Source organism: Taeniopygia guttata, chromosome 7 (assembly GCF_048771995.1).
Source record: "Taeniopygia guttata chromosome 7, bTaeGut7.mat, whole genome shotgun sequence".
NCBI lineage: Eukaryota > Metazoa > Chordata > Aves > Passeriformes > Estrildidae > Taeniopygia > Taeniopygia guttata.
Window position 1 is genome coordinate 12937080 of NC_133032.1, and position 24563 is coordinate 12961642.

A 24563-nucleotide genomic window follows, 5' to 3' on the forward strand; every position below is an offset into this window, starting at 1 on the left:
AGAGAGCTGTGTTGATTTTGTTTAACCCCCAATAAAACTTGTGCAGGAAGAGTTACCATGGAAACAAGGTCCAAATCAGGCTAGCATGAACTAAAGGCTGAGATAACACAATCCCATTTTTAGCACTCCAAAACAGAGAAAACATCATGATCACACTGAAGATAGAAAAAATAAAATTTCAAGCTGCATAATATGCTAGTAGGTCAACAGCTGAAAGTAAAGAATGCTAGTACAAAGAGCATTTACCAAGCATGCCCCTATTTGCAAAATAAAATATCAAAATATAACAGTAAGAACAGAAGTCTCTATCCTGTTCAAACTGTAGTTCTGAAATCAAAATATGATTTTCATACAACATGTATTTTTTTACCTTTTGGCACACTGTGGCCAGAAATGCATTTTCCAGCTGTTTGTTCAGAAACTGTGTCTTTTCTCCTCCAGTTCTGAAAAACTCTGCAGGATCATCTCCAAATATTTATCATTATAGACTGACTATGCTGGATAAAAATAAGATGCCACTCCCTCTTACATATAAAGGGTGGAAATCAATAGAACATGACTTTAAAAACCAGCAGTTCCTCTAGTAGAACCTACTTTACAACCTCAAAGAGGATGTGGGAAGTGCCACAGAAAAGTAACACTGAAGATCTATGACTATGAGGTGTCTGCTGTGGCCATGGGAACACGTAGAGAATCTGAAAAGAGACCAGAGAGGGGCAGTAAGCCAGTGGACCAAAAGTATACTCAGTACTTGGCAAAGGATTCCTACTTGTTTTCTCTTCTCCTCAGATGGACTTCCAATGTACCTCACTTCTGCCTAATCCAGATATTACCAGGTGCTGTACAATCATTGCCAGGGCTAAGGAGCCTGCCACTCTTGCCTCTTCTTCCCCAGTGATGCAAGTATTTTTTTAGAGACAAAACTGTGGGAAATTATATTCTTTCAAAAGTAATGCAAACAAATATTTCAAAGAGGATGTTCAGTGTAATTGACTGGGCAAGAACCATAAAAGCCTAGGGGTCTTGGAACCTCACTGACACCTGAGTAGCCTATTTGCAATTCTACAGCAGGCACAACATAAAAGATCACTTCCATCTTGTCTAGGTAGCAGCATATGTTTTCTCATAAGAAATGTGAAGGTTAGTCAGGCAAAGTATCTCTGTCAACAGATTCTTTGTGAAAAGCAGATTGAATATTTCATGGGGACATTTTCCTGACAGATTTGTTGTCAGTTTTGGCTTCCTGCCCTAAAGATGCCTGTTTGATCGAACAGGAATGTCATTGTTCTGAATAGCCACGCTCTGGGTTAGAGACTCTTCATTGAACATTATACCTGCTATGGATATTTAAACTGTTGCCATTTATTATCAGCTACTCTGCTACTCTATAAATTGGTGCTATGCTGCATTTAGGACTGAAGTTTAACTGTGGAGTGTGAAAGACAGGCATAACAGAAACAGTAATTTGTCAGACAAACGATTCAACCATAAAAGTGCAATGGTATTCAAGGAATTGTGTTTTTCCTACATGAAAATGAAAATCCATGAATATCAGCTTAGCTGTCTTCATGACAGTTGCTGTCTGACCAGATCTACTGTATACAGTTCTTGGCATTTAGTAGTAGTGAATACTGGTAAAAAAGTTTAATGTTTTACTGAATTTCCCTTCATTAGGTTTACTCTCAAAAGCTGCTAATATGAACGTAAGCACATAAAATATTACCTAAATTTATGCCAGAACAACCTTTTACACATTACCATATGGATCAAAATCAGAGTATGGTGAATCTACAGTGTCCTGAAATATTTTAAATTTTAAATTTTTGAAATATTTCAATTCCAGGGAGAAACACTACCTCAAGCAAGTTTAACAAAGCACTTTTTTGAGGTGATAAAATAATCCACAGACCAGGTTGTTCCTACAGTTTAAAACATGGCATCACAGAAAATAGATATTAAGAGATAATACACATATATATATATGTATGCCTCAAAGGCAATAAGGTAGCTTAACGTTGGAACAGCTCTTCACAGACAGATGTGAAGTCATGGAAGTGTGAGACATATATCTTCTAGTAACACATAAGCATGTAGGGGTTAATGCACAGAGAAGTTTTGCTGCCCACCTGGATTCTCAAGCCAACAAGGGACCCTAATGTACCCAGCGTTACCAAGTGAAATGCCAATGAATAATGAGGCGGTGCTGTCTCACGTAAGAAATGAAGTTAATTACCTTTCTCTATTTCACTTTGGAAGGACAATTTCCGTCTTCGTAGTTTGCAGTTATCTCCATCTGTATCATTGGTAGTTTGTGATCTTATTACGAGGTCAGACTTGATAAATGAAATATGGAACAAAATGACAGATTAGTCCCATCTAAAGAGGGCAGATTTGCAATAGGTGATTGACTGTTAATCATGTTCAAGCTTTAAAAAAGGCAATATTAAAGTCAGTCTGCATCTGCCTCTCCATCACTGGCTAATGAATGGAATTGCCCAGGGCTAACATTAAAAAAGTTTATGCAAATTGAGCAAAACCAACACTGTCATCACCTAATGGTGAAATAAAATTATACTGATAATAAGTTTACATGGAAATACATGTGTTCATGTGTTATCAACTTCTCTGAACTTGCACAGATCTGGTTTACATAACCTTATACAAATTAATGAAAAAAATAACCTCTAACAGAGAATGTATACTATTTCAAGAAATAAAGTGGTAATTAATTGCAATTATATTTATATTTAACTTACGGTAATTATTATAAAGGTTACAGTTTGCAGTGATTATAAAGATTATGTTTTACAATAAATATAAGCCTAACGAGTATGAGGCACTTTACCTCCCTTCCTCCCTTCCTCTTCATCAGATATAGAGCATTCAGATACTTATTTCTGTACCAGAACACAATGTTGGTTTTTTCTATCCATCTTAAGAAGCTTTTTATACCAGTAGGTAAAATATGCACTTAACTCTTGTTTTTTCTACTTTAAGAAATTTACAAATTAGCAAATATAACACCAGTTTTGCTCTGCATACCTACTTCCATTCCCTGTACAAGTGAGGTCTCCCATACCACTCAAGTAAGCAGATTTGCGTGTGGGAGAAGGGCAGAGGGGAGCTGGGAAGCGTTTACATCTTTCTCTTTCCCTTCACTTTAAACCTGGTGAGTAATATGCTTCAGTGGTGGCCCACTGGTAGAATAACTGCAGGAAGAAAAAGGTACTTTCATACAAACAAGAGGGCAGGAGCAGAAACTGAAGCAGAAGCACCTATTATTCTGATAACAAATTTAGATCTGAGTGATGTTTTGAAAATGAGAATGTGCTCAATGCTTCTTTTGGGGGATGAGTTTCTGGATTGCAATAGACAGTGGAAAGTAAGTGGAATTGCTAGAGAAAAACTGTGATTTTGCAAGCTCAGGAGCATGGCTGAGCCTCTCCTGCCTTCCTTGTCTCTGATCGAAGGAAAAAATAATGATAAAACATGACAATGTAATTGCAAGATATAATTACTCAGACTTAAATCATTAATGTGAAATTATCCTCAAGAAATTTTTCAAATATATGGACATTCAGTTTTAATTTAAATTTATCACTAGACTATACATTCATTGTGTTTTGTTTTACATGTAATTAATAATTATGATCTTTTCAATACATACAATGGCATGACTGAAAAAAAGAATATAATTGGTCTTCTATTTTCAGAATGATATTTTATAAAAAAATGGTCATAATAGAAAGAAGTGACATTTCTTGTTAGAAGCTGCATTTTTTTATAATTTTTTTAAAAATAAGGATCCACACCTGATTCGCAAAGATGTCCTTATGATTTACAGCCCAAAACTTAGTGTTCTTTTCTCCTTTTTTCTTAGAAGGCCTTTGAGGCCAAATTATGTTAGATCCTTCTCACTGAATCTCTGTTTTTCTTTTAGGAAGAAAATGCCACAAAATGGCATTATCTCCGAAATAATGAAATGTAAATCAGTCATTCTGTGGGCAGTGTAGTCCCTGCCCAGTGGCCAGGGCTGGGGTACCCGCAATCTTCTGGGGGAGCCTTTAGCCTCAGCAGCACAAGAGAGAATTTCCCCACTCCCCCTTTGACCAAATGTCCACTTGCTTTCCCAAGTCAGAGTAACCCTGTCAGTCTGAAATTAGGAAACATCGGTCATATTTTGACTTTCCTGAAGATCTAATTCTGCAAAAGGACAAATTAGGACAGTCACTGTGGGGAAAAGAGATCAAGAAATGCCTGCAAATCCGAAGAACGAGTGAAAGTTGAAAAGTCCCTTGTAAGTTTTTAGTCCCCTAGGAGGTAGAGTGCATACCAAGATAAGGGAATTAACAGTTCATATTTGAAAAGCAATTAAATGTTTTCTATTGCTAGACACAGAAGGAATCTGGATTATCTGATTTATCCTTATTTTATGGATGTATTATGACATTTAGTGTCAAAAGTACCCCTTGTGGTGACCTAGGCTATAGTCATCTAATAAAACCATATTTTCCATGGCTTTAACAAAATCCCCCTGGGTGAAGCCTTAATACTATTTAAATATAGAACCAAATCCTGTTAGATTAACATCATCGGAATAATTTCATTGACTTCTGCTGAGTTTAACTGACTTCAGTAGAAGCAATCAGGAGAGTATATTTTTTTAATACAGCACTTCATTACATTTAATTACATTTTTTTAATTACAGCTTTTAATTTTGTTAACCTTAGTTTTGCAAATATATTTTCAAGTTTTGTTACTATGGGACAGATTTGGCCCAATATTAAGAAATAAAAATAATTTGTTATAGGTACCTTTGTGGTTTCATCTCTCAGATTAAAAGTTAACTCCAGATTGGTGAGGAAGAGATCAGAAAATTCAGGGTACATATCCAAAACTTCTAGTAGATCTTCTCTCTGGATCTTATGTAAGTCACAGTAAGTTAAAGCTCTCACATCTGCATTTGACTTTCCTGGTTTTGCATAAAGATGTACCATCTCTCCAAAAATATCATTTTTCCCTGCAGAAAGAAAATTAAACGGAGGTTATTATTTTAAATATGAATAAACCATTACATTGAATGGTGCATTTCTTTATGACACAGGTGTAGAATACTTGGTTTTACATGAAGTGATACAGTCAGATTCCCATTGCACATATATAAAGAAAAAGCAGTATTATTAAGTATTAAAAGTGAAATATTAAGATCCATGAAAATACATGTAACTGAACTAAGCGAATGTTTCTTCACAATTTTTCATCAAAACAACATGATTTGAGCAGGTTCCTTTGTCCTTTCTTCTAAAAGCATTATTTGGCAATTTCAATTGTATTATAACAGCAAATATGAAATTTCTATTGTCCAGTCCAGTCCAGGACTTGTCTGACCTACAATATAATTTTGTTGAGAATTATATGAAGCAACTGAATGTACTTGAAATATATTTTAATAGAAAATTACTTTGTTTTTATATTTTTTGGAGGGAATACAAAGCTTGTAAGATAGAGGAGTTCTATTGAACAAGTTTTTTAAACATGTCTACCTCTGTTTTGATACCATTACAATTCTTCCAATCAATGTTGACACATTTGCAATAGGTGTTTGTTAAGATTGTCATCTCTAATTTATTGCTCTTTTTTTTGCCAAACTGCACCTAAACTTCATCAAAGCAAAGCAGCTGCAGCCATAAACCAGTGAAAATATACTCTTCACTAAGGGTTTCAGGGTTACCTGCAAAATAGGGTTGGGGAGGCACTAAGAAAACACTTGTGGAAAAGAACAGTGATCATGGCAAGGGAGATGCTTCTCCACAGGTAAAAAAGAATACAGTGGTGATTTTTTGTCTCTGTTAAGCATTTGTACCTTTCACGTTGGGTCACTTCACTAAGAGCAGTTCTGGTTTTTGGGTTTTTTTTTGTTTTTTTTTTTTTTAAGTAAGTTGAAAACTGCAGGTTAAAAATGCAAAAGGTAATTTAAGGGCTGATTTATAGTAAGGATCTTGAACATGGGAAGATTAAGAGATAACCTGATTACATTGCTTGGTATTCAATGTCTCTAGAATATAAGAAGGAAAGCATAAGAAGAACCAATGGAAAGAAGTGGAAGTAAAATTATTTTATACTTGAAATAAAGCACGCATTTTTAATAATAAAGGTGATTAAATATGGAAATAAACTGCTATGAAAAGGGATCCTATTTTCATCTCTTCATATCTTCAGAGCAAAACCTATTGTTTTTATTTCATAAAATACAGTTCATTAGATATAACAGGAAACAGAGACAAAATGAGGGTTTGACTATATACTCCTTCTGCCCTAAATGTTTATGAATTCAGAGGTCCTTATTCAAGGCATATAAAACCTTCTCTGCAATAAGAGTATTGACATGGTTGCAGTACTTTTATATCTTGTCGGCAAAGCTGAAAGAGATAGTAGATTTCAGAGACATTCTGTTATCTAGGTATTAGATGAAGAATTACTGGTGTCAGATCAGTGTTAAAGAGTAGTTTTTATGTTCATTTCTGTGTGTAGGTTTTTCAGAAAGAGGAATTAACTGAAAATATTTGGCTAATTCTTGACAAACTGTTAGGTTTCTGAGTTATTTCTATGCAGAGTATTTTTCCTTTATATCCTCTATCCTTTTTCTGTAGATTCTTCAAAATACCAGGGACTCATTCACTGCAGCCAGCTATAGGCAGATTCCTACCTCATGGATCACACAACAGATGTGGGCTCAGTTTATTTTGGATGCAGCAGAATGTACATATTTTTGATGTGAGAGATGAATTCTTTGATGAACCACACTGCTCATAATCAGGGCAAGACTCTTAGACAGTTTAGTAAAAACTTCACAGTGTTATACTTGGATGCTCCCTACTTTGTTTGTGCCTAAAGCTGGCCCAGATGATGAGCTGCAACAGCATGAAATGTTAAATTATCTTGATAACACTATCTAAACCTAGGGAAGGATTGCTTTAGGCACACCTTTGTTCTGTTCACATATCCACCCTGAAAAGTATAAACAGAATAATCAGTCAAAGTGTAGCAACATGCTGCCCCTCATCCACATCTTGCTTCAGCTGCTTTTCTGAGTGTAAGTTCCTACAGTGGCCAATTAACAGAAAGACAATATATGAATGATACTACATCAAAATCCTTACTCATCTACTCAATTATTCTTTGCATTCTTATTATCTAATATAAAATTGGAGAAACAAATCTGTAGTCATATTATGTAAGGTTTTAGTTATTTTACTTTTCATATTGCTATAGCTAACCAGCTGCAGGTGAGTTCCCAGCTGGACTGAGCATTGCCCTGAGCCAACTTTATTAGGAAAGAAAACTCATCATGCTATAGAAACAAGAATGTGTTAATAAGACATACAGAGGAAACACTGGTGTTATTACTTCTAGATAAAATTTAGCTGTCATTCTCTTCTTTTCCTTTATGCCTAGTGGACAGAAACAGATATTTCTGAAAATCTCTAGAAGACATTTTGAATGCTCAGAGTAGATTGCTCCAGTTAGCAAATAGAGGAATCTATGTGTCCCAATGCTTTCATCACTGTTTAAGAACAGAGTGGTCTTGACTTTTGATCTTCCAGTATAATCAGAACTGGAATAATTGGAAATCTGCTTGCCTCAACTTGCAGCTTATCCCTCTACCTAGGCATTGATGTGACTAAAGATAAATCTTTAGAAATCCAAAGATGTGGGCTCTTTGGTGCACATGAATTATTGCAGTAATGAAGATTTTCCTTCTTAAATTATTTCTTTGCTTGATTTTAAAAAATAGGTGGTAAATATTTACAAATTTCCTGTCCCAGGAGCAACAATAAATATATTTTTTTTAAGATCTGACTCTTTTAATATACCTTGTAATAATGTACTTACCAAGAATGGCTACAACAATGTCACTCTTGAGGATTTCAATGGAGCCTCTTGACACAAAATAAAGAGCAGTGAGAACATCTCCACAGTGCACTAAAGTGTCTCCAGGAGGTGCATGTGTTGTCTTAAATTTCATAGCCAAAGCTCGAAGACAGCCTTTACTGGCCCCCCGGAAAGCTTTGCAATTCTGAAGCAAATTTTGGTTGAGGTGCAGACAGATGTCAGCTTGTAAGCATTCTGGAAATCCCTTCAGGACCTGGAAAGACAAGCATAAAGATTTCATGCAAATGCTATGGAAGTTCTTTATATAATTTTTTTTTCTTCCTGGACAAAAAGAAAGAAGTGACCTACAAATAGACATGGCTTTAAAGTTGTTAAAGTATTAAAATTCAACAAATTCATATTAAAAAGCTTCTACAATGTGAACACTCCTATAAATACTTACCTATATAGTGGTTACAAAATGTGCTATTAAGATTTCTTTCATTGCAAGAAATTGTATCAGGGTACATGAATGACTATACTTCTGTAAAATAACAAATAAGACAGTGAAAGGGGAAGTTTTGACTGAATTTCACTTACTTGGACTCATATATCTAGTTCCTTTTCATCAATTGTCAAAGTACTACATTTATTATAGGAGAGGTTTTTGCTGAAATAGCCATGGTATTTGTAAAATGAGAGCTATCTCAAGAAGATCAGATATTTTCCAGAGAGACGGCATTTTATTAGGATTTTCATGTTAAATACAATCTGAATGCAAGTGTAGGAGTTCGATTTTTATCAGAAAAAAGCAACATGACCTTGTGAAACAACAATGTTGTGCAGATTTACATAGCCAGATTATATGTTCAGCAAACAACAGGGCTACTTGCTGCGGTCCTTGCTCATCTTTTACTCAGAACAATAGGAGTTTGCCTGAAGTAGAATCATGGGATTCCTCTTGGGTACCATGGCAACATGTTAATTTTGTTTAGAAGGAAAGGAGTTATTTACAATGTGGTCATTATGTGTGAGCTTTCCTAAGTTCTGTAGGATAATACCTTTGATTTTTTTAGAATCTATAAACATTTCTTCTACTGATTTCATGGGAGTGCTGTGAGTGACTCTGTGTGCTGACACATCATGGCACACCACCTTTCTTTGTTATATCCTGTTACCTGCTGTCAGTGACGTGATTGGCTCATGTGCTTTTAATAGGGACAGCTACAGCTGTTACCTATTACTAAAGGCAAAATATGTACTGCTACATATTTTTGCTACAAGTCTTACGAATATGTGAACAGGATGTGTCTCTTTGTTATTAAATCAGTCTATTATTTCATCTTTGTTTATCCTCTGCACTGTTTTTATATACATTTGTAAACATTTCTGCAGAGAAAAGATATATCCAAAATGCATTCACTTGCTGCTATATTGATTTTTACTTCAGGACAAAAAATTAGTGTGCACTCACACTAATTGCAGAAATATATTCACCACTCATATCCCTTCCTGGTGAAAATGAACACATTTCTCATATGAGGCTTCTGTCCACACAAGCCAAGCTATGTTTTAAAAATGAGATATTAGAAGCTTTAACAGAATTGAAATGGTTCTATGATTGCTAATGGAAATCATTGCTGTGAAATAACAAACAGGTTTTGACGCACATACATAGAACAATTTTTTGAGCCTTATGGCATTACCACATGAAATTTATACATCATCAGAAAAAGCCAGCATTCAACAACACTAAGCAAAAGAAAACATGATAAATGAAAAGCTTCTGTGGCATCACTCTGTTTTCAGTATCTAACACATAACTAGAAATAGCTTAGTATATCCAATTATGCTTTTTAATATAATGTAATTATGTTGAAATAAAAAGCTGTAGGTTGTAGGGACTTATTTGCTCAAGGATACTGAAAAACTGAGAAACAAATATGTTCACCAAATTAAACAGGAGAAGAAAAATTGTGTTCATTTTTAAATTGTTCTCTAGTCATGTGAGTATAAAAGACCTATTTTTAATTAATTTGTTTGCTATGTATGTATCTGAATACAATTTAGAAGAGCTCCATTTTTTATAGGATATGAAATAGGAAATGTATTTTGAATTCAGAAGTACTTACAAAAAAAGTGTGTTTGAATTGTTAGGAAGTCATGAACACTGAAATTACACTTAGAATAAATAGTTTTCATTTTTCACATCAGCTGTTTATCTGATTTTCAAGGGATTGTATTTTACCATTAAGCAAAACCCATGCAGACAATGTGCGTTGGTTTATATTTCTGAAGATACTTTGGATATTCCCTTATAGAAACAATTGTTTTTATAATTAATTTATATTTGTCATGAAACTGTTTTAAAATCATTGCGTATCAGTTGATAGTTATTTAAATGTCAATGACATCTGAAAGATACCAGCCTCTTTTCAAACATCTGTGACTAAAAAGTCCCTGCTCCATGGAGCTTACACTCTAAAGTAGTTTTATACATCAGAGATGAAAGACATCTACGCTTTAATACCACAGTTTTAAAATGCCTGAAAGGAAGACTAAATAACATTGGTTTCCAACTGAGATTATTCCATTAATACAAGCTTAGAAATTCAAGAAAGAAGCTGATTGGAAGATAAATTTGTTAAAACAATGGCAAAACCTACATCACCAAAAAGAGCTTACCATATTGCACACATTGTGTGTAGTGAGGTGTTCAGTCTAAGTCCAGTAGGTGACATAATACAGAATTTTATGTTTCCAGACTGAGTTTTATGCTCTGCAGTACATACATTTTGCCAACTCAAACTCTCAAATATTTGTTACATTCATCTCATATTCTGATTTTCATTACTGAATTTTTAAAAAATTATGTTATAATATGAGAATCACAATCAACATCAAATTTGTACATACTCTGCCAGTACCAAATATTGGAAAATCATCCATGCAGTCTTCAAAATAAAAAATTTGAAAATTATGAAATTAGAACTGCTGTTTAATAATATTATCATTAATTAAAATCCCAAAACAAATCATTTAAATACAGATTTGAGTTTCAATTGTTCCATTCTTTCCTAACACATTTCTATTGTTATACACAACATCTTCTCAGTTGTGACTTCACAGGGCCCTGGTGAGAAAAATCTTGGATTCTCATGGTTAGAATCATGTTTGGAATCAGAACTCATGCATAATTCAAGAAACACACACAGATATTTTTAAAAAGACGTGTAATAAGACATAAAATCAGCTTTAGCCCTCCCCCCTTGACAAAGAAAAAGTAAAGTAAAGGAAAATCAGTTAAGATGCTGTGACCACAGGCTCCAGTTGTCTGTCATTGAGAGTTAGCAAATCCAAGTTCAGTTATCTCTTCCTGTTTGGAATAAAACTTACTCCACATCAAATAACATTGATTTATCTAGGTGGCATGCTTACAGAGGGATAATGCCATCCAGAGAGATGTAAAACATTTTACATAGAATAAGTGATTGTTTTATGAGTAGAGTAGGGATATGATTCATACTGCCTTGAAGAATATGGTCTTTTTATGAGGAGAGGGAGTCCAGCTTCATTAGTTTCTTTTCTCAGGATGTCAGCAAGGTATCACACATTTATCAGGTACATTAGTGACAACAGATTTGGACACATCTTCGTGCCTTAATCTCAGGCAATAAGCAACTGTTTGGAGCAAAGATAACCTTGTTTTTGGTTTTTTTTGATAAATTATAAAATTCATTACAATTTTTAGTTTTTTGATCCGCAGTTCTGGAACAGGTATTGACATATGTCTCACAGAAAATATTTAGAAAGTATTTAACCTGAAGCAAACCAGGATATTAGCTACAATAATTTTCATTAAACATGGAAATAACACATTCCATACCAACAAAACCACAGAATGATTGAGGTTGGAAATGATCTTGTTGGAAAGATCATGTGGTCCATCCTCCCTGCTAAAGGAGGTGTACCTAGAGCTGGTAGCCAAGCTGATGCCAACATGGCTTTCAAATAGCTCCAAGAACAGAGATGTCCCAACCTCTCTGGGCAACTTCTACCAGTGCTCAGTTATCCTCACAGTAAAAATGTGTTTCCTGGTGTTTGGTTAAAGCCTTCAGTTTCCATGTGTGACCATTACCTCTGGTCCTGTCACTGGGCACCACTGAAATTAAACTTGTTCCACATTTTTTACACCCTCCCTTCAGGTATTTGTTCACATTGATATGATCCTCTGTGAGCCTTAATTTCTCCCATCTGACTGAGCAATTCCAGTTCTCTCAGCATTTCCTACTATGAGAGATTCTCCAGTGCTTGTAGCCTTACAATCACAGATACTGCTTTAATTCTGCATATAATCTTCTGTCACACATTTTCTCTGCTGAAATATAGGTAGGATCATTAAATACCAAGCAGATGTTGAAGAGAGCACGAGAAGGCTCTTGTGTTGCGCTGTGTTTGGGGTGTGTTGAAACTAGTGACGGATGCTTTCTTGTCCTAGAACCAGTCAGACTTGTTTATGAGTGGCAGGTGCCCAGCATATAGAGGGAAAGATAAAGGGAGACTCTCAATTTCATCTGGGAATTTAAGATGGCATAAACTGAAAGAGGATTCTTGTCCTTCTCCACTTTGTTTGATTATGCCAGCCTTGTCATGATTTCTCCTTGCAAAATGGTCTGAGAAACTGATCCATACAAAAAATTAACACAGCAAAAAATTTGAGCAGCCGAGGATATAAAGAGGCAGGAGTAAATACACTTTGTGTCTGACCACACATACTTGATATCTATTTGGTTCTCACTTTCATAAGAGAGATCTCAGGCTATGTTGACATTGGCATCACTAAATGCTGAATAAAGTTCTCAAAATATTTGAATAATAAAATTTGGACTTTATATTAAAACCATTTATTTTTATTAACTTTTCATCTTAGTTTGTTCAGAAAGAATTAGTGAAATTAATTAATTCATATATTTTGTGAAATAACCTATCTATTTAATTTTCATCTTTTTGACAGCCTAAGCGATAAGGCTGACTTGGTACTCTTTAGCTGCACAAATTGCACTGCTTAGATTTTGGATTAGGATCTCTGTCCCCCAATAGCTATTTCCTCTGGTGGAGAATAGTGTGGGATATAGTTCCATCACAAACATTTGACTCTTGTAATTGAAGAACATCATCTAGGCAAAAAATTTTTGTAATTCAGCAATTTTACTTCTAGAAAGAATTTTGAATTTACTATTCAATATTACTGTGATAATTAATTACATAAATTAATTATTTCTGTAAGTAGAAGGTTGAAATATTTCCAAGCATTTTCAGCATTTAGAAAAGAAAGAACAGGGTCACAGCTGGCAATAATACTGCTCCAGAAGCTCTTGGGTTCCACATAGAAAAAAATATTTCTGAAAAATCCTCTTTTTTGTACAGAATGATTTTTTTAATGTTCAGTATGCTTCCTTTCAACAACAGAGAGAAGAGAATCAGTATGTCATAATGAACTAATTCACCTTTCAATGATATTGAAGTCTGACAACCTTATCAAGATTAGGATCTTTTGTTTTCAGTCATTGCCACAACACAGATGTGTGACATCTTTATGCTGGAATTAGTGAAGCTTCAGTAGACCATTCTTCTACAGTCCTATTACAGTTTCTGAGTACATCTGAAAAGTGATCTCTGTGATACAATACATTGCTGAAAAGGGCAGATGGAAAATTATTTCAGTTTCTTCAACTGTTGACTCCCTTACTGAGAGAAAAGGTTTAAGTCTGTAGAAGTTGAAGATTGACCAGACCTGTATATTTCAAAAAATATGATAGTTGAAAAATTAAATACTTTTGTTGAGATTTTAGACCACAAAATACACTGAGAAATTGATAAAGGATCATTTAGAAATAGATGGACATCCTTGAGAATATTTTTTTAATGAGGTCTTATTTTCTATAACTCAATTCAAATGAGGCTATCACAGTTTTAAAGTTGCCTTTTAAAAAAAAATGAAACTATTATGGCTAATCATAAGGTACTTTGTGGCTGGTTTATATGTCATGATTTCTGTTCTGACATATGGGCAAATAGCAGTACCAAGTCCCTATATGATTACATATTCCCTTAGTTTAAGAATTAACTGCTAGGTTTTGTTCCAAACACATCTAATTTGCATTAGTCTTTTGATGGTACAAAGAATTTCTCCTTGCTGTTTTTGAAATTCTAATTTATTTCTCTAATCCTCTGCTTCAAATGTATTGGTGACACTGGTTCTATTGCTAAAGCTGCTTTTGTTGTAAGAAGTGATCACAGTGGGAGAAAAAGCAAGAATGAAAAAATGTAGTGATATCAACCAGGTGTCAGTGGCCAATTTCTTACAAAAGAAGCCTGTTCAAGGCAATGGTGAACCTGGTATTTATTTGCTACTATAGAATTGCTGGTTCAAGATAGGTGTGTGTTCTACTGTACTTGTATGATCACAGTGGCCAAGACAGTTATCACAACAGTAAAATTAACCATTTGCTTGGATGCTTGCAGGACAAATCATACATTTATTTATAATAATTCTGACTTGCTCTCCCCTTTCATGCTATTGGACAAAACTCAAACCAAAAAAACATCTGTCCCACACCCAAAATATTAATTAATGTTTGCACTGGGCTAAATACTTTTCAGCTTGTCCCACTTAGTTACTTCTATGAACTCTTTTCAAATGTAAAATAAACCAATAAAGCTATTCAGATGCACAGAAGATCCATGGAAAGAAAGGGTGGGACAGGATTGTAAAAAATACATGCATAACTTAAAAAAAAAATCTCAAACACTAAATAACTGATCGTTTTGGCTAAGCATCATAGGCATGCTATTATCAGTGCTGGACTGATAATATAGGAATGAAAGAGGAAAAAGAAGGCAAAAAGAATTTAGGGAAACTAGAACAGGATAATTAAAAATATTACAAGAATTGGAATCTTTGGGACTGGTGACATCTTTAATGAAACAATATGCAATGTAAACTTTTCTTTTGTAATTTGACTTTGCCAGTGTATATCACAGGGACATGATTTAAATTATGCTTATTCTATAGACTCAAGATTTTTTTATCCAGATTAAAATAAATCCCAAATCCTGTTTATCCAGTCCATGCATAATTATGTGGAACAGTTTTTAACCAAAATACATTATGTAATGAAATATAATCAAAAATATGTAGAAATTGAGCAGAAGGGAGCAAATGAACAAATAAACAAGGTCTCAGCATATTTCACTTGTGGGTCTTTAAAGCTAATTTTAAGTTTAACCATTTCAAGTAAGCATACAATATTATCTTCTGGTTTGCAATCTAAGGTGTAGAATTTTGTTTAGAAAATCAAGTTTAGTCTTAGTACACAATTACTCCTGAGATTAAGAGGGTTTCTATTTTATATATTTTTTTATATTTTATTTTAAACTTTACCTGGATTCTTAAATATATTACTGAAGATAATGTAAAGTATTTTTTGAAACATATTCTCCATGTTATTTATATATATATATGTGAGTATGTGTGTATATATGTTGCATGTACATATATATATATATAAAATGTAAATTATTATGCACTTCATATTTCAAAGGAGAAATAGAACTACATTTTTGGGTTTTTTTCAGCTTTCAGTCATGAAATGAAGAAAAAAAATATATTGGATGAAATTCTGCCTTCAGAATTCACAAAAAACTCCAAGTAGACTTGGGCAGGAGTCAAACACATTTGTTTGAGGACAGTATTAGTCCTTTGTTCTGCAAATGCAAATATTTCATGCAAAATTAAGTAAAAAAACACATGCAAGTCCAACTCATATGCACATGGCTAATAGCCAAGAAAACTTCATTGGTGCGTGTGTTAACATGCATATATGGTGTAAACCAAGAGCATTCACACAAAGGAAAATGCAGAATGATCAGCAGCATGACAACTTTGTCAGTGACATTCCTACAGAGCAACTATCTAATGCAAACCATTATGCACATGACCTTTTTTGGGTAGAGAAGCATGACTTGAGTTGTGGGGTAAAACAGTGATTAATAAACATGGTTAGATTAACATTTTTTAGTGTCAAATTTTTAGTAACCGTTTTGCCCCACATCTGATTCTGCTTGGATTATTTCCCTTTGCTACCTACCCCTTCGTCATGCAAAAATTTACAATTAAAATTAGAAAGCATTGAACAAGCTCTAAACCCAACAGATAACATGGATATTCTTCACACTTTATACTGGAATTAAATTTGATATAAATACCTCCTGCTCTTACCAGTGGGTGGTGTTATTCCATGTATTTAGGTGTGAAGCAGACAGGAAAGAGATAAATCTTTCATAAGTACAATGTAAATCACACAATTCTTATATTATCCTCGTACTAAATGTAATACATTCAAACTCTTAAAGGAAATAAGGTGATTGACATAAAACTTGAGGGACAGAACTGTGAACAGAATAAGGAATAAAATACAATGAAACAAGATACTAAACTTGAGGGTTTTTCCACACTTTATTAAAAACAAATCCTCCATACTGCCTCACAATCATATTGCAGGATATGGGCTATTTAATCCATGTTATTGTTATTTCACATTCATGACAAATCCAAGACTAATTTCCATACACCAGTTTCCAAATTATGCAACTTTTCACGTGACAACATCCAGTTATAGTTACTATTTCATGTGAACCAGGGGTTTTAGTACATCCATTAGTGGTAATGAATTAGTTAAGGCATATATGACTTGGTAATATCTTCAGAAATAATTCAGTGAGCTGCTTTAGGCTTAGGTTGTACACACCTGCAGCTTAAGGGCCTGATCCTGCAAAGTGCTGAGCGCCCCACCATTCCATTGCCATCAGAAGGAATTAGGGCTATTCAGTGCCACACAGGATGAAGCTACTGATGCTGCCTTCCACTGCAGTAATCCCCAGCAGAGGTTTATACAATTGTCCTTGTCCTGCTCTGGACATATTATCCCTCTGGAGGGAACACATGGAAGTAGCAGGTGAAGCCAAATATATTAGTTTTCTATTGTATTTTTAAGATCTGCTTTACTTAATGGTAATCATAAAGTCAAACTGTCAGCTATTCACCTTTATAAAAGATTTTAATCGAGACCATTTTTATGTTTGCTGCATAAAAATGTTGTACTCTGACAGTCATTCAGAAATGTATGTATAGATATCACATGAAAGCTGTTTGAATGTATGTCAAAATTTTGCAAATTGATTTCTAGCTAAATTGTTACAAAAGTGAACAGTGATTTTCTTGTTCTTGACAGCTTTCTGGAGAGTTCTGCAGTTTCCAATCTGCAGCTCTGAATACCTCTGGAAAGCATCCCTACAGAGACACAGATTCACAGGTCCTTAAGATGTACAATGCCCTCAGGGTCTTCAAACTGATGTTGACTTTTCTGAAAAAATATTTCTATCTCCAGAAAATAAGACAGAGGTATAGATGCCTACTTTTGCTCACTAGCAGTTTGTTATTATTTTTTAGCTAGCCATGTATTTATAGAAGGAGAGATTACAGGGGCTTTTTTATCAAAACCAGAAAAAATGAGTGTTACTCCGTGTCAGTTCCAGAAAAGAGTTTCTGTGGATGACTAAATGGTTAGTAGTACTGTCTTGATTTTCAGTGCAGAATTACATGGTTGTGAATGCAAGTGAATTACTCTTTAGACTATCATGTGATTCAAATATTTCCCTTTGAAAAGAGCAGCTAAACCTGTCTGTTCCTCTCCTCAACCCATTCCCAATACATCTGTTCTAGATTACATGGAAGGATTTGGAAAAAGGATTGATCACCATAGGTTTTATAGAACAGTAGCTCTGTAGATATCAATACAGGTACTCTTGTTTGATACTGGAAGTGGACAATCAGGACGAAAAACAAACAAAGATCTGGAACACCTATGACTGAAATAAGAAACCTGTATCTTTTTTTTACTCTGTTTAAGCTTACAGAAGTCACCTACAGTTCCCAAGCTTTCCTATAAACAGTGAGGATTCAGATTGCTGATATACCTGGCAGTAACCTAGGCAGTGAAATGTTTGTATGCCAAACATGCAGTGGCTTGATTGTAAGCAACTGAGGTATATATCCACCTTCTTAAGCTTGTACTTTTACAGCTTATAAATGCTAAAGACTTAAAGTCTCTTTCTAATTTCTTATGCATTTATCTATTGCTCTGCACGTCTGCCTGAAAAACAGAAGAACATACCATGTTCATGTCAATGCCATTGGTGTATGTCCACGCATGCTGGAAGTACTCCTCCAGTCGCTGCCGCAGAGGGTTCGGGATCTGATGAAAGCGTATGAACTCCTTCACTCGCAGCATCTGCATGTGGTACCGTGCGGTTCCCGAGTAGAGTCTTTGGATTATTGCAGATACATTTCCAAAAATGCTAGCGTACATTAATGCTGGATTAAAGACAAACAAAATTTACTTAAGTCATGTCATTGGGCTTTGCAGATGAGTATGGCTAAGCAAAAGTTAAGAACAAAGGGAAGAATTAAAAAGGTATGCATATATTTATAGGTTCAATTTAAAATAGAAAAATAAAATATAATTATGATTAGCCAAATATGATGGGATATAATTTCCTAAATCCACTCCAAACTCACCTTTTTACCTTATACAGGATTTGCCTACAGACACTGATATACAACACAGATATTCTGTTAGTTTGGATAACAGATTTTGAGTAGTCAAGCAGCTTGATTACTTCCTGACACTGAATGAGTCACAACATATTTTTGCATACAACAGTCCTTTCCCTAGGAAGTTGCCTTTCCGGCTGCATGCTTATAATCTTATGAGTTTAGAATGTTAAACTGTTTGCTCAAACACAGAGAGGAAAAAAAAGATCAAAATCCACGATAAAATTACTTACACCCAATCAACATGACACAGATGGAAAAGATTTTCTCTGAGTTGGTGTTTGGAGACACATTTCCAAATCCTACACTTGTCAGACTGCTGAAGGTAAAATAAAGTGCTGTAACATATTTGTCCTTGATAGATGGTCCAGAGCTTGCATCGCTCTTATTGTAATGCTTTCCTAGTTGTTCTCCTAAAGAATCCAACCAACCAATCTTGTGAGCCAAGTAAGGTCTTTCTACATTTCCAATGGCATACCAAATGCAAGCAAGCCAGTGTGCAATTAGTGCAAATATGCACATGAGGAGCATCAGAACTGCAGCACCGTATTCGGAGTATCTGTCCAGTTTCCGTGCTACCCTCACCAAACGCAGCAGTCTAGCTGTCTTCAGAAGGCCTATTAATGTAGTTGTCTGCAAAAATAAGATAGAAATTAATTTTGTCTGTAGGAAAATGTACTCTCATGAATAGTAAGTATGAATAAACCACTACAAATTCAATTGTTTTGGGGAATCAACAAAAAAAGTAGAAGAACCCATTTCAATGTAAATTTAATCTTTAAGCTTTATTTTCTTTAAGCTATCAATTTCATTATAAAACTAGGGAAGAAAAATAAAATCTACATTTAAAATCAAGATATATTGAAATTGTCATTATGTACTAAATACCCTTTAATATTAAATATTTTACTTGATCTGGACTCTTCAGTTGACCATAATGGATTTAATGATCCAATAGATTAATGATTTTTTAACATAATAAAGTGTATACATTATTTGAACTACTCATAATTAGACGACTGTCCACACAGATAAGTATTCTTGAAGAAAGTTGTATGACTGTATTTGATCCTGACTTAGAAACTGCTTGCAATGCTCTGAGACACATATTCTAGAAAAGAGAAGTAATAGGGCAGAAGTGTCCCAAAGAGTATATCTACAAGATTCCTCCTGTTTGTAATGGTAAAAGCATTCATAGAGGTGAAAGAAGATAAAGTGCTGTGAACAGAATATCATGGAAAAGTTCCTCCAGATGAACCTTTTTGCACCTTGTAGGTGTGGTGCCAAGAGCCAGTAATAATAGTACTACACCATTAGAAAAATAAATTGGAGAAGTTTAAAGTAGGAATGTATTTCAAGATTTTTAGTGTGCTATTATCCATTGCAGCCTCTTTGAGGCTTTGACCTTTTTAAAGGGATCTAGAGGTGAATAATATAAGTTTTCAAATTTCAGTTAGTAAATAATTTTCATACTTGCGAATTCCTTGTAGAAGAAATGGACAGCATTATCAAGAGGAACAAATGGATTAAAAAATCCCTCAGATATATTTTTTCCTTACATTAAGTTTGAACATATATTAAAGTATTCAGTAAATGCCAGGAGTGCATAAATTTTTAATGGTTTTGTTGTTTGTTTGTTTGTTTTGTTTTGTTTGTTTTTAACATACATGTATATTACATGACACTTAACAGGAAAAGTTTTCCAAGCCCCACGAACGACTCTGACAGTAGTATCATCACGTTAAAGCTTTTCTTGCAACAAGTACTAGACTAGTTTTTATGTTTCATCAGATCCTCACATTTACCAAGTTTCTGAGTAAAACTCCAAAGCTCTTGGAACAAAACAAGTCTATCTTGGCTGCAATTCTCAATGGACAATTCAATAAACTGTTCATATTTTCTGAGTAAATGAGCAAGAGGGTAGTGTATGGTAACACTCCTTAGTTCAGTTTAACACCCCAAATAATAACTTCAGGGTGAATTTGTCATTACCACATAAAGAAGGTTAGTGACCTCAATAGTATGAAAGACCACACCCTTGAAAATGAAAGACCACACCCTACAAAACCCTAGTCTATGCCTAGGCTGAGATTGAGAAACATGCAGGTATTGTGATTAGGTTACTTTTTCTTTGTAGGTAGATCAGGCTTATACATTTATGATCCCTTAAGAAAAGCTAAGATTTGTTTTTAGTGGGATGTTTGAAATGTTCTATCACAGATGTAGTCATATCTCTGCGTCATGAAAGAGACTACATATTCTTAACTGTTCCCCTTAAACAGATCAGAAGGTAGATTGCTAATCTACAGTCTGTCATCACTGTTCCACCATATTCTTTAGATGAAACTTGCTAATATTATTCATACTCAATGTCAACCCTATACTTAGATACATCTTAGATACAACTTTGAGTTCTGGAGCATGTGGAAAGTATATAACAGAAGAAAACTTTATCTCTTCAAGGGTAAAATCAGCATGAATGAGACTAGATAAGGCATCAAAAAACTCATCCTGAGTTTTAATTTTCTTTAACACAGTGAAGGAGCTTTAACACTAAAGCAGAGCTGGCAGTAGAGGTGAAAAGCATGGTCCACAAGTTTTGATGTGCCTTACGTGATGTCCACTTCTCAGCATAGATGTAGCCTTCACACAGTAATAGTACACCTCCCATGTGTCACTTGGCCAGGGACAGAAGTTCTTGGGTTTAGAACTATGTCTCATGTAATGTAATTTTGTTGGTATGCTGGAATACTTTGATCAGCACTACACCCAAGGAGGCAGGGGTCCTACTCTATCAGTTACCTTACCCCATCTGGTGCCAACCATTAATATCTGCAAATACCAATCTGATAGAATGCTGCTCTCTTCTGGATTGCTTCTCTGTTTTCATCATACCTATCTGCTGGACTACAAGTTCAAGAGTAAGTGGATAATCACATCAGATTTTTTTCTTTTCTCTTCTTTCCTCTCCATCTACTCATTATTTTTATCTTCCCAAGTATCAGGGAAGCCACCCAACTTTCACAACACACACACAAAAAAGGAGAGAATTATTTACTACAAATCATCATTTTGAGTCTCTTTAAGCAGAAAAAAAAAATTAAAATTACATTATTTCCCTACTTCAGAAATTGGAAAGTTAACGGTCTAACTCTGTTACTTTCTTATGGTTGAAAAAAGTATGGCTCAAATAGAAGCATTTGGATAGTGCTGTATGTGGTATTTGGATTATTTTCTTCTGCCCTTTCAAGACTCGGTTTGATATCAAGGTGTTTTAAAGCTGCATGAGCACACATGGTGCTCTCTTTAGAGCTTATGTTGTCTAATAAAAAGACTATTCAATACAATTTTTCACTGGGGATCTTTGAAGAATCTCTAGATAACAAAAAAGAGCTATTTCACAAAAAAGATAGCTTTCATGACTGAAAAAATTCTATTAAATGAAAAATGCTTCATTCTGTCAGTTTTACATTTTCCTCTTCTTGCTAAACAATGAAAAAGGGATCATTGGTGAAATATTAGAGTTAGCAATGTAGGAAGGAAAACTGCAGTAAGTAACAGCTTAGAAAAGTGATTGACATATTCAATACCATGAATGAGAGAGAGAAGCTATGATGGCACAGTGAATGGAACATAATCTATTGTTACTGCTTAGACAAACAAACCAGCTTCTCCGTGTAGAGAAATTGGTCAATTACTAGATTTTGAAAGAATAAAGAATCAATTTACTTATATCTGGAATAGTGAAAAAATCATTACATGGTCCAATAATTTCTGTTTCAGCTTCCACATTTTTATATTTGTCTACTCATCTGCAAGAATACATTTGTTTGTAAGTGTAATCTGTAATGTTACCTTATGTTAAAGTTATCCCTTTAGCACAACTTTAGCACCTGGCACTTTACTCTTAAGAGCATTTGTAACAGGGTAGGTGTGGAAGAATGATGTTCAGGCCACTCCTTCAATTAACTTTGGAGTGGATCCCTGTTGTAATCCTTTATGTTCCACATTTCTAATCACTGAAAATAATTTTTGTCAATGACAAGTGATCACTGATCAGAAAGGGATGCAGACCATGCCTGGAGGGGAACATTGTAGTCCGAGTTAGAAGTAATGCCACTATGAAAATGTTGGACTTTCATGTATCTGTGCTTTCAAAACCACAGAGAAAGTTATCTGCAGAAAGATGGACACCTGCCACAGATAATGAATGCAAAATGTAATCAAATTTCCTCTTAAATTTCTGGGCTTTTTAGTCACCTTCTGAATAAAAAAGTTCTCTTCTAGTAAGAGAACTACTAATATGTTCCCTCTATCCTATATATTACTCTCTCTCTTCTTATTGCTTTACTTAATAACATTCATTTTTAGTGCATTGTTTTATCTCATGTTTCTCTGGACTCCTCATTTGCATTTTGCTTGGTTTGCTGCTTTAAAAAAAATATGCATTCTATGCACCACAGGAAAGTCAATCCCAATTCTCTATTTCTCAGAAAAAATATTATGATTTTATCCCTTCTTAAATTAAATAAAATTGCCTGGAAGAACTGGGTCAGGAATCCAGAATATAGAATATATTTTATATATTTTTGGGCCGGTTCTGGAAGCATATATTGAACAGTTTTTTTACTCTGCTGTGTAGATAGATCATGCCTGTCAAGGTAATCTATTTTTTTCTTCTTTTGATAGTCCGTATTCTTGATAAAATTGACAAAAGCCAAATCTCTTTGATAAACGAGTATAGTCTATGCTACAACTAATTTGTTTTTCTGCTAAGTAAATGTCTGATCTAAACATTTTGAACAGAGAAAAATTATTTTAATGATGCAATACCAACACAGCACTTACATGCATCATGGGCAGTTTTTAAAAAGTAAGCAACAAATCAAAGCAGCAGTTCTTACATAAAACCATTTTACCAAGTCCTTCATACACAATATATTTATTATTTCAAAAGACAGTATTAAATATAGTATAACTGAAAAATACTAACTGAATCATTCAATATTTTCTCTTGTCGATGAAAGCTAATACTCTGCATTATTCTACAAAAGAAGATTTAATTTAAGTTTAACTTTCAAAGATGAGATAGAAATACTAAGTAGCTATTAAATGACAAGCAAAAAATACTATAGGATACAGAGAATATCATTGTGAAGTAATAAATTAAGATTTAAGGTTTTTATTTATTTAAGCTTACCTCTTCGGAGCCAGAGCCAAAAATCAGCAGGTCAAAAGGTATTGCAGCAACCATGTCAATTAGGAACCAGCCTTTGAAGTAGTGAATTGCTATTTTTGCTGGATCACTTACCACTTCTTCATTCTGGTTTACATATGTTGTTCTGAAGTTTATTAGAATGTCAATGATAAACATAATGTCCACAATTAAATCTACAACATTCAGTGGGCTGCAGGAATATCCGCACTCTCTTCTCTTACGATCCTCACTGTCATTCAGAAGGAAGGCAGCAGAGTAAGGGGTGAATATGGCCGTGTATATGACCAGCAACAAAATGAGCCAGTCCCAGACGGCTTTGAAAGGACTGTAGTGCAATATAGTAAACTTGTTGATGCGAGGTGTCTGGAGTTTATATTCTGGTAGAACATCAGCCCCTAAGGATAGAACCTAGAATAAGAAATATACCACATCAATAATCAGACAGTGTATCTACTCCAACTTCCAGTAAACATAGCAAATACAGGACAAAAAGTACTTCATTGTAGTTTTGAGGATTGAGCTTCAATTACTTAGTGTTTCGATAAACTAGATTTCTGTGAAATTTGTGGTGTCTGCCAGGTCCAATAAACTCATTGACAGTTTTGCACAGTAGGTTGATTCTTGTCCCCTGTAGCAAACATTAAAAGCATATCTTATATCCATAAAATCTGCATTATTAAGCATGCCATGAAATTAATTTATCCACCACATGATAACCTTGCTAGCCTTCTTAGGGCCAGTGAATGACTTATCTTGCAGTGATGTAGTGTTTTTATCCGAAAGCAAACCTATTATCA

The 24563-nt window shown here is 34.5% G+C and overlaps 1 protein-coding gene across 7 annotated transcripts in view; it reads right to left on the reverse strand.

Annotated features, from left to right (window-relative positions):
- KCNH7 (potassium voltage-gated channel subfamily H member 7) overlaps positions 1–24563 on the reverse strand; it is a 209620-nt gene that overhangs the window by 20261 nt on the left and 164796 nt on the right. For 6 of the 7 annotated variants that reach the window (XM_041717273.2, XM_072932150.1, XM_072932151.1 and 3 more), the window contains 6 exons: positions 23749–24174; positions 18782–19181; positions 18109–18308; positions 7895–8147; positions 4816–5021; positions 2234–2333 (listed from right to left, as the gene is read on the reverse strand). In XM_041717273.2, coding sequence (XP_041573207.2) covers positions 2234–2333; positions 4816–5021; positions 7895–8147; positions 18109–18308; positions 18782–19181; positions 23749–24174 — 1585 coding nt within the window. Of the gene's footprint in view, positions 1–370; positions 696–2233; positions 2334–4815; positions 5022–7894; positions 8148–18108; positions 18309–18781; positions 19182–23748; positions 24175–24563 lie in introns of all 7 variants that reach the window. The other variant, XR_012056962.1, reaches the window with a different exon arrangement.